The sequence below is a fragment of the Maylandia zebra genome, linkage group LG15, assembly GCF_041146795.1.
Source record: "Maylandia zebra isolate NMK-2024a linkage group LG15, Mzebra_GT3a, whole genome shotgun sequence".
Taxonomy (NCBI): Eukaryota; Metazoa; Chordata; class Actinopteri; order Cichliformes; family Cichlidae; genus Maylandia; species Maylandia zebra.
In genome coordinates this window covers 12,750,645-12,762,097 of record NC_135181.1, presented here as the reverse complement: position 1 = coordinate 12,762,097, position 11,453 = coordinate 12,750,645, and the positions used below count along the sequence as shown (strand labels likewise).

Sequence of the window (11,453 nt, the reverse complement as noted above, 5' to 3'; positions counted from 1 at the left end):
GCCAATGGCGGAGTTTGCGCTCTCGAGTCACATGATAGGTGAGTAAATAATTTTCGAGAATGTGTACATAACACGTGCAAATTTTTAAAACTATTCTTATTATTTTGTGCTGGAAAAGCATGAAAATTGACCTTGGAAGTGTTTAAAAAGTGCTTGAATTTGACCCTGAAAAATGCGTATGAACCCTGATAATATTCTTTCCAGGATCACAATGCTTTTTCAAATTCTTCATTCCATATTAAGTGTTGACTCTAACAAAAATCGTCTCGGATTCAATTTCTGGAAACTGTGAAGTGAACTTGACTCGTGAAACAAATGTGAAAGTAGGGGGATGATGAAATGAACATACTATACAGGAAAATGTATCCTTGTTTAAAAACGGAGATGTTAATCATTGATGTATACATGACAATGTTCGTTTTGGAGATTGGCTCACCTGTTAAGGACGTCAGAGGGTACATACATTCATTTTGATCATTATAGTAAGATTTTAAGATTAAAGATTTTCATTTATTTTATTTTACGCGAATAATCAGCCTGCATGACAGACTTCGGTAAACATTCACAGATAATTTCCTTTTGTTTTCGGTTTTTATTGAATGAAATCACTGTTCTCAGGAATCACTCTGAGGATTTCACTCCAGCAAAGAAGTGTTTTGCAGTAATGACATGATTTGCTTTACATTAGCCTTGTGAAAGCATATTATTCATTCTCAGATGTGTCTTCCCCTTCATACTGTAGCGCCCCATCACTACGCTCTGCTGGGGTCACCGGGACTCTCGTCTGTTCTTGGCATCGGGCCCAGTGCTCTATGTCGTGCGAGTTGAGCACCGCGTTGCCACACTGCAGCTGCTGTGCCAGCAGGGCATTGCCACAGCGTTAAAGGAGGAAAAAGACGTTGCCAAGCTCACAATGCCTTCCCGGCTCTGTTCTTATGTCACTGCCGCTTTTGTTCCCACCATCAAGGTAACACAGGCCAGGAGGGGTTTATTTCTATTAAAACCATAAAACACCATGTGAATAGATTTAATAGTGGTTTGGGAAGAGCTGTAATTAGCATAAAAGTTTTTAAACTTAACTGTACTTTACATTTCTAGCCTCCCATCCCAGATCCAAACAACATGAGAGATTTTGTGAGTTATCCGACAGCTGGAAACGAGCGCCTGCACTGCACCATGAAGCGTACGGAGGATAACCCTGAAGTGGGAGGGCCTTGCTATACTCTGTATCTGGAGTACCTAGGAGGTCTGGTCCCTATCCTCAAGGGCCGAAGAATAAGCAAACTTCGGCCTGAGTTTGTTATTATGGATCCCAAGACAGACGGCAAAACAGGTGAGATTAGTTTTTTCATACCTGTAACTTAAAAAGAATAATTTTCCAAAGAAGACCTGAAATGTTTGTTAGCTTCTAAATGCAATAACTACATTTTTATGTTGGTTCTAAAATAAAGAATACAGTAAGATCGTAGAGATAAGAACTAAAAATGTATCTTTGATTCTGAAATTCAAGTAGAACTGCAAAAGATGAACCCCGACACAGTTCTGACATTGTCCAGTAGTTTTCCAGACGTTCTTACTTTGCGAGTTTTAGTCACATAGGGCAGACTGGACCCATGTTAATTAAAAGCTGCTTAATGGGGCCTCTTATGGCCCCTGGGTTGCTCATAAATCAACCCTCTCTCTCCCCACGCAGTGATAAATGAAGCCAGCCATGAAATGGTTCCAGACCATTCACACTTTTATGTTCATCAAATAAATTAGTTTGACCTAAACTGGAGCAGCAGCTGTGCTTTGCAGACTCCTTGTGACTGTGGAAGAGGAGACAAAGTGAGAACGACTGAAGAAATGAATGTTTGAGAAATGGTAGAAAAATGCTTTGATAGGATGATAATGATGGTGATGTTGTGGCAAAGCTATGACAATTCTTGCCTCCGGGTTGCTCAAGTAGATTTGAAAATGCTTCCTGCAGTTTCAACATACCTAAAAAGAATACCAAAAGGCATTCATATTTTATCATTCTTTATCCAGCCCATCTGAAAAAGCAACATTACTAACAGTTGAGCAGTGACTTAACTGAGAGAACAAATGACACGTTGTTTTTGGTTGTATTGATCTGAACATTTCATCAAAAGTAACATCTTAAGTGTCATTTTCATATTTTGTCTCCACAGATGAGATATACAGCAACAGTCTGATATCAGCCATGATTGACAGCTGTAACTGTTCAGACTCCAGCGACATTGAGCTGAGTGATGACTGGGTTGGCAAGAAATCGCCAAAGATATCCAGGGGTAGCAAGTCCCCCAAACTTCCCAGGTAACTAAACCCCGGCTTTGTGTGTACAGGAGCATGTTGCATCAAGCCACTTTGTCTCTTCTGTTTGACACTTGGATCTTTTCAGTGATTTAGGTGAAGCAGACAAGAGGAGATTAGTTCTCTGCAGGTTTTCAGTTTTAAACAAGCGGGAATCAAGTGATCACTGGCATGCTGAAGAGTCTGATACAAGAAGCATTTATATGACAGTGAATTCATTTCAGAAACATGTAAACAGCCACATTAATTCTGTTTAAGATTTTATGGCATTGAAACTAATTTTTTCTGAGTTTTTTTGTTTTAACTGTTAAAATTTATTTGAATGCTCCTTTTCTTTGCTGTTTGCTTTTTGGTTTCTCTGCATGCCTAAACCTTCTTCTTCTTTTTTTTATTTGCCACTTTCTCTGTAGAGACTTAGTTTGTCCCTTTACCAACAGGATCAACATTGATCCCAGAAAATCTCCCAAACTCTCCCGTGCTACGCAGGAGATCTCCAGGTCACCTCGGTTACCCATACGTAAACCCTCAATTGGGTCTCCCAGTCTAACACGGAGGGAATTTCCTCTAGATGACATCACTCAGGTAAACATCAGGTTATCGTAGCTGAGTGAGAAGCTGGTAAGGGATCACGTGCTGCCTGTGTGTGCTGTGAAGCACGACCGATGGATTTTTACATAAAATGTACTGTTGTAAATTTCGGAATGTGTCTAATATATTTATAGAAAAATGCATCTTTTTTTTTTATCTTGCAGCAAAATTACCTTGCTCAGGTCACATCCAATATTTGGGGAACAAAGTTCAAGATAGTGGGGCTGGCTACTTTTTTACCCACCAATCTCGGTGCAGGTAACAAATCAACGTGTTGGATAATTAAACATTAATTCCAGTTAAGTCTAATTTGTCTGTTGTCACTTTTCTTTTCCTAATTTATTTATTTTTATTGTGCCTCTCACTCCTTAGTTATCTACAAGACAAGCCTCCTCCATCTGCAGCCCAGACAGATGACCATCTACCTGCCAGAGGTGCGGAAAATCTCCATGGACTACATCAACCTCCCTGTCTTCAGCCCCAATGTTTTTAGCGAGGATGAAGATGACCTGCCTGTTTCAGGCCCTACTGGCGGTGCTGATGACAACCCACCCTGCACTGTCAACATCCCTATTGCCCCCATCCATAGTCCAGCCCAGGCCATGTCCCCTGCCCAAAGCATTGGTCTGGTCCAGTCACTCCTAGCCAATCAGAATGTTCAGTTGGATGTCCTAACCAATTCCACGGCAACCTCTACTGGAGGGGCTGCTGGTGGGTCAGACCAAAGCCAGGACACCATCTTGACAGCCCAGTACACAGTACCGACCAGGTACTCGAGTCCTGGTCAGGTCATATTTGGGGGACTGGAAGTAGGTCGCCTAGTGGTTGGACCGCCACCTTCTCATCATCCTTCACAACAACAACAACAGCAACAACACCCAAGTCAACATCAACAACAGCAACAACAACAGTCACTTCAACACCACCAACAACAAATTCAGCACCATCAACAGCAACTCCAACAGCAGCAGCAGCAGATGCTCCAGCACCAACACTTACAACAACAGCAGCAGCACATTCAGCAGCAGCTCCAACACATACAGCAGCAGCAGCTCCAGCAGCACATACATCTACAGCAACAGCAACAACTTCAGCAGCAACTGCAGCAACAGCATCAACTGCAGCAACAGCAGCAAATGCACCATCAGCTGCAAGCACAGCAGCAACAGCAGCACCATCAGCTTCAGCAGCTTCAAATTCAAATCCCCGTTTCCTCGATGTCTTCAGGACAGCCTTCGGGTGTACCTCTGCACCAGCTACAACCTGGGGCCTTGCATATCCAGATTCCTCATCAGTCTGCTGATTTAGTGGTTGAGAGAGCAGTAGGGGGCGAGCACGAACACTTACTGAAGATCAAAACTACTCGGTCACCTCCACAGCTGGCTGAGGGTGACACGGTGGTGTTCAGTGCCCCTCTAGAGCTAAGCAAGATGAACCCCCCACCCCCCTACCCTGGGACAGTGGCTGCTGCTGTGGCTGCTGCTGCTGCTGCTGCCTCGGTATCAGCTTCCGCTGCATCTTCCAGTGCTGCGTCTGGATTAGGAGGGGGCGCCAGTGGAACTCCTCCCGCTGGAGACCTTTGCATGAAGAAGGGTGAGTTTCCACTTCATCCTTCAGGCCAGCAACAAGCTCAGTATCCAACACCGCTGGGCTATGAGAGGATAACGACATTTGACAGCAGTGGGAATGTGGAAGAAGTATGTCGTCCTCGAACACGCCTGGTCTGCAATCAGAATGTCTACACGCTCCAAGGACCTGGCAGCTCCGCCACTCTCAGGGTAACCTCGTCTTCATCCTCCTCCTCAGCTGACAAGAAGCTGCAGCTGCCCTACACCTCTGCTACCCTGAACAGACTCACTGCACCTCGCTATTCTATACCCAGTGGAGACCCGCCTCCGTACCCTGATTCAGCTAATCAGAACAGCTCTGCTGGCAGGAATCCCGGACAGAGGCTTGACAGCAGTTTGATCCACGCCACCCTCAGGAGGAACAGCCGAGAGGCAGCCCTCAAAGTTTCCCAGATGCTGGAACCACCTAGACCACTCCCTCCCAAGGCGAAAAACAGTACTGCACTAGCAGCCTCGTTCCAGCAGAGGGTGCCAACAGCCTTATACACCTGTAGTCAGTGTAGCAGTGGATCTAGTGTTGGAGGCACTGCCCCAGGGAGTGCTAATGGAATAGCGGGAGGAACTATTATCAGACAAGATTTTCCTCCAGGCAACGGAGCACCGCACAGCACAGTCATTGTTCATTCAAACAGTGCTACTCCTCTGGCCTCCCAGTCCTCTTATAATCTGATGAGTTCACTTGAAGTGTCTGGAGCTGCAGCAGGGGTAAGCGGCAGAGATAGGGCTGATTACGTTAATTCAGCATTCACAGAGGATGAGACACTGAACCAATCATTGAGGCATCTGGCACTAGGAGGAAGTGATGCATCAGGGCTGGTGGTCAAGCGCCCACCTCCCTATCAGTGGGATCCAGCATCCACAGAGGAGGTGTGGGTTCCTCAGGAACGGACAGCGACTTTAAACTCCACTGCCCCCCCTGTACCACACAAACCACCTCCCCTTATTCTTAGCCCAGCTCAGCACTTGGATGTAACCAGGCTGCCTTTTGTCCTTTCTCCAAAGTCCCCCACAAGTCCTAGTGCTGCATCATTCCAAGCTGCTGCTGCTGCAGCAGCTACAGGCTACCAGATCTCGCTCCAGTACCCCCCAGCAACTGCCTATTCTGGAGCCCAGCTCCAACCCATCCCAGGTTCTCCACGCCCCTGCGCCTCACCAAAGGAGGTGGTGGCACCTTTGCCCTTTTCACAACAGGATGCAACCCTAGTGTTACCACCAGGTTATTCTGCAAATCTGGCCAACCTAGCCTGCTGCCCCCTCCCACCTATGTACCCAGGAGGAAGTGCTTGTGCTGGGCTTCCCATTCCTCCCATTGCCCTCCACACACCCTGGGGTACTTACAATTCTTGCCCACCTATGACCAGTCCTGCAGTGCCACTACCACCCAAAGCCTCCCACCTGGCAGTAGACCAAAATGTTCTCTCACCACCACCTCCTCCGCCACCACCACCTCCGCCACCACCAGCAGAGCTGCAGAGCCATGGGGGATTACAAGAGACCATGACAGAGGCTGGGGAGAGTTTTCAGGAGGTGCTCTCCTTGACTGAGAGCCCTGTACCGCAGCGATCGGAGAAGTTCAGTAAGAAGAACCGCAAGCGCGTGGACGGTCGGGCTGAGGAAGCTAATGTGCCGCCACTGGCCGAAGGGAGCAAATCCAAAAAAGAGGGCAGAGCCCTGGGTGATTTCAATTCTCTCATTTCCAGTCCACGGTTGGGAGGAAGAGACAAGAAGAAGATCAAGGGACAGAAGGAGCAACAGTTGAAGGCTAAGAAGCTGAGTAAAGCCACTGCCAATAGTGAGTTCCAAGATAGTTCAGAAAGTGAGCCAGAGCTATTTATCAGTGGGGACGAGCTGCTCAATCAGTGCCAGAGCAGTAAAAAGGGTTGGAAGAGTAAGAGGAACTTGAGGGCTGCCAGTGAGCTGGATGAGATCAAGTGTCGAAAAGCCAATGAGAAGGAGGACAGAGGGCTTGGCAGCCAGGGCTTTGTGTATGTCATGGCCAACAAGCAGCCACTGTGGAATGAAGCCACGCAGGTATACCAGCTGGACTTCGGTGGCCGTGTCACCCAGGAGTCCGCCAAGAACTTTCAGATTGAACTGGAGGGGAGACAGGTGATACTTTTCTTATATAACTTGCAGAAATAATAAGTACACACATTCAACATTTATTGATTTAGAGCATTTCTCCAACAGGATTGAACCTTTTTTCCTTTCAACCTGCATGAACGTTTTTTTGTTTGTTTGTTTTGTTTTTCCTGTGTAGGTGATGCAGTTTGGCAGAATTGATGGCAATGCCTACATCCTGGACTTCCAATATCCCTTCTCTGCTGTGCAGGCCTTTGCAGTAGCTTTGGCCAATGTTACTCAACGCCTCAAATGAGATGTCTCCTCCCTATTTACCCTGAGTTGTGGGCTTTAGATGCAGTCTGTTGAAGGGGGTACAGCTGTTTCATTTGAGAATCATAAACTCTTGGATTGGATTCTGGAGACGAGGACTAAAATAAGCCCTGGCCATAGAGAGAAATACAATCACGCTGCACTACACAATGCTGCCACTAGTGTTGGTGCAAAAGCATCGATTGCATTTATGAAGGATGCCGTCAGACCTGCTCCGTTCGGCAGTTGCCGGCACCCTGCAGTGCATGTAGGGCCAAAGAGCTGAGCTTTGGTAAATCATCATGCAAATAAATGCTGCTTTAGCTAGGAGAAGCTTATAGATGTGATAACCAATTGGTTAAGAGAGAGAGAGAGAGAGAGAGAGAGAGAGAGAGAGAGAGAGAGGAATTGCTATGGTGCAGTTTTCAAAAGAAGCAGCAGTAATACTTGAAAAACACACTCTGGAGATCAAACTTGTTATCCCTAGAGCGCACAGGTACTACTGGGCACTGAAATCCATTGCTGTACAAACCTTTAGTGAAACAGTTACCACTTTATTATACTGCTTTTGCTTTTAGGATTTTCTTAAAAGACTAAACACAGTGGAGGGTAGGAGGGTCTTTTTTTGTTTTTGCTCTCTGCCCTTTCCTTTTGTTACTGTTGCAGCCTGTCTGGGCTGGAAATGAGGTTTAGATATATGCATTATTTTGGAACACTACTAAGAGTTCAGGCTTTTCACTGTTGTGAAAAGTGGGCCACTGTTACAATATCTGAAAGGTAAAGACCTGCAGTCCACGTGCTGCTTTGAAGGAAGAAGAAATGTTACTCTAATTTATATGTACATGTTGTTTATCGATTCAGATATAAATCTTAACATTATTGTCATTGTTGTGTTACATAATCCTCACACAGCTTTCTTACCTGATTTATTTGGGAGACTGAGTTTGAATATTACTGTGTAGTCAGGAGAATTCAGGTCATAGCAGTGTACAGACGTATCCTGTACTATCCTGTACTGGTGACATGGGCGCCAAAGAAGTGGCCAAGGCCGAGACTGAACAATTTAAGCTCTGGCATGAAGTGATTTGTCACCTGATGTCACTTCTGTGAAGTGAGTATGTAGTTGTTGTTGTTTTGGGGGGGCTGTCCCTTCTCTTAAAGACCACACTAAACATCCTAGTAAGGTACATGAAATATTTTTGTATATTTCACTTATGCCATTTCATACTCTTTTCAGAACTCATGTAAATACATATCAGTCAAATGTACAATGTTGTAAAGAGACTTAGGTGGCAGATTTCTGTTTACACTTGTCTCCACTGTGTGTAAGTGTAATTCCACATGTGGAGGAGAGCTGTAGTACTGTTTTAACTAAGCAGCCAGGACCATAGAGAGCAGTTAAGTTGATCTTACCATCACTGAAACTCTAAAGTCTGGTCTCCGACGGAGAATGAAGCTACGAGATCTGCCCGTTCAGTAAGCTGACTTTGAAATCTGAAAAGCTGTTTTGTTTTGGGGTTTTTGTTGTTGTTGTTGTTGTTGCTGTTTGAGGCAGGGAAGCTTTTGTTTGTGATCAGCTAAGGACAAAGAGCGAGGCCAGCTGGAAGAACTATGGGCAGCAGTAAATTATTCATTCACGGTGCAAATATGTGCATTAGATGACAGCCAAAAATCACAGAGAGAAACGGGAATGTTGAGTGCTCAGTGAAATTGGGAAGGTGTGATGGCATACCACCTCAAATATTTGTGCCAAAATATAGACTTCTGAAAATCTCAAGCTGAAACAAACAGGCCTATTGGGAAGTGTAACTTCTTTACTTTGGACCAGCTCTGCTTGGTTTGATGAGATTATTAGATTTTTTTATTTTATTTTTTCTCATATTTAAAAAAGAAAAAAACAAAACAAGCATGTCTGTTGGGAAGTGGGTTGTAGAGATGTGGACTGAGGAGAAAAATAAATGGTCTCCTGATCTTGAAAACGAGCATGTCGTAAAGAAAACTTTTTTTTTTTTTGTTAGTTGTGCAATATTTTCTTTAACAAAAAAACCTTTGTCATTTCTTGTGACCACAGTTTGTTACCTTTTTACTTTAGCATCTCAGTTGCTGGTCTGTACATCTTTATTTATGAGATTGTTCCTCAATGTAGATCAAGTATACATACTGTATATTGTGAAGTTTTTTTCCCCCAAACATTTCTTTGTGTTGGGGGGGGGGGGGGGTTTACAAGTATAGCCCAAGTTATGAGATGGAAATGCAGGGATTGGGTTTGAGGGATGGGAACAGGTGACTTTTTGATGTTTTGTGAAGTTTGCATTGGTGGAAAAGATGTGAATGAGTAAGTGCCCGGTTTATTGTAGTTTGTAGACTAGTTATGTAGAGTGTAAATGTCAAGTCATGGTGTGTCTGTATTCAGCTGTGCAGTCTACCAGCCCCATCAGTGTTGAATCTATCCTCTTCAACCATGTGTGGTCATGACTTCCTGCACATACACACTCATTCATCGTTCACAGGAGTTCACAAGTGTAAGCCACTGAGTTCACGTTCAGCGTTGCTAATGGACTTGGTTAAGGGTTCACTTTAAACTGATGATGACCTGTTGTAGATATTATAGAATTTGGCTTTTCTCTAGAAAAGATCTGTGCTTTGTATTTGTAGCTGTAGACTTAAATGACAAAAAAAAAAAACTTGGGGAAAAAAGTCAGTCTGACTTGGTGACTGAACGTTTATAGTGAATGGATAGTAAGGCATGCCATGTAAATTATTTTATAATTGTATATGTCACGCATCTTTTGAATAAAATGTCATTGTTTCAGAAAAACACTGGTTTTGTCTTAAATATACATAAATATACTGCAAAGCTCCAAGGAGCCAGACTTTCTTGTAATTTTATGTGCTCTTAAGCAATAGTCCTCCAGGTTTCTGAAGGTTCTTCCAAGTTGTTGTTGTTGTTGTTGGGTTTTTTTGGACATAGGCTGCTTTTTCATTCATTTTCAGTCCAGTCCTTGTACCTGACAATTTTCAGAAGGATGTTTGTTTGGTTGATAAGCCACTTAACACTTATCTATGGATCATTCAAGCTCAAAACAGGAACCTAAATGGCGGGATGAACCAGTGTTGTGTCTATATAGCAAACAACTTAGAACTTAACATTTGTTCTTTGCTATCTTTAGTTACTTTGTTGCTATCAGCCTGCTGGAAAAAAAAAATTTCTTTATTGAATCTGTAATTTACCACAAATGGTTTCCAAAGTACTATTAGCCCGAAACGTGATATATCATAGGATGGTGTGTCCTCAACACATTTAAGGAAGCTGATGAAGTGGGTGGCCTAAAAACACTCTACAGCAGATGAACGGTATCTGAAAGTCGTGTCCTTACAAGATGGGAAAGAAAATCCAGGACCTGAGCTAGCAGCTGACTCTTCAGTTGATCCATCAGTTCACTGAATCCACATTAGAAATGGTCTCAATGAAAAGGTGACTATCAAGAAGCCACACTTAAGAAATGAAAACATAGAGAAAAGGCTGCAGTGTGCCAAATTAAACAAGAACTGGACTGCTAATCAGTGGCACTGTGTATTATGAAGTGATGAATCCAAATGGTTTTGTTGAAATTATCAATATGTGCAGAAGAGTTCACGAAAGAGGTACAACAGTGAGTGTTCACAGCCTTCCATCAAACACATGCCAGACCTCAACATTGAATACTGAGGCAAACGTCCACATGGTTGAAATCAGATCTAAGCAGCTGCTGAACCAGTATATACAAGGTGGTTCTGTTATCTCAGACAGCAGACACTTTGAAAGTGGCGAGTGCGACACACCTGTACAGCCATCACTGATAGTACCAATTAATATGACTTTTACTGCTGAGAAAAGACAAAGAACATCGTAATTTTGACTAATTTAATACATGTACAGTCTGAGATTCTGCTACTGAGATGTGTATAAACCTGTGGACGTTCCCAAAGCACAGCTTCCTATAGCACAGATAAAAAAGAACTTAATTCCTCTTATTAAAGGAGACTTTATCAATATTTTAAAATAGAAGAAAAAGCCTTGAGTTTAATCGCACACTTCATTTACCGTAATTAATATTTATGCGAAAGCGCGCATAAAAATTAAGAATTTACCTCATGTTTTGTCGTATTTAGATTTGTACTTGCAGTTTTTACCTCATTTTTTGTCATATTATTTTTTTATTTTTTTATTTTTTTTGTTGCATTTTACAGTTTTTAGAGTTTATTAAACTGTGTATGTGCTTAAATGGTTTGGCTGGTGTAATGCCAGTTTGTAGAATAAATTAAATTAGTTATTTTGTCTTTACGTTAAGGGGAAAAAAAACCCTATATTATCTATATGTTTGAATCCACCCATTTTTCAGTGATTGCTCGCACCTCCTGTCAATCAGTGTGACTCAGATTGCGCTAAGACGCAATAAATTGTTTACTAATTTATTTTATGCAACCGTGGTCTATGGGGGTTGTTAGAGCTAAAAGACGGCTCCACAGACACTTCTTACTGACCAATGTAGCTTCCTGTTAACAGCCTCT

At 43.2% G+C, this 11,453-nt stretch overlaps 1 protein-coding gene across 4 annotated transcripts in view; it reads left to right on the top strand.

Moving 5' to 3' along the window:
* The window catches only part of tulp4a (TUB like protein 4a), a 29,139-nt gene extending 19,419 nt beyond the window's left edge, over window positions 1-9,720 (top strand). For 3 of the 4 annotated variants that reach the window (XM_076873921.1, XM_076873923.1, XM_076873922.1), the window contains exons 8-14: window positions 743-967; window positions 1,099-1,333; window positions 2,172-2,316; window positions 2,724-2,895; window positions 3,066-3,159; window positions 3,274-6,638; window positions 6,790-9,720. In XM_076873921.1, the coding sequence (XP_076730036.1) occupies window positions 743-967; window positions 1,099-1,333; window positions 2,172-2,316; window positions 2,724-2,895; window positions 3,066-3,159; window positions 3,274-6,638; window positions 6,790-6,906 (4,353 nt within the window). In that variant the 3' untranslated portion in view covers window positions 6,907-9,720. The remainder of the gene's footprint in view (window positions 1-742; window positions 968-1,098; window positions 1,334-2,171; window positions 2,317-2,723; window positions 2,896-3,065; window positions 3,160-3,273; window positions 6,639-6,789) is intronic. The other variant, XM_076873924.1, reaches the window with a different exon arrangement.
* Window positions 9,721-11,453: the final 1,733 nt, after the last annotated feature.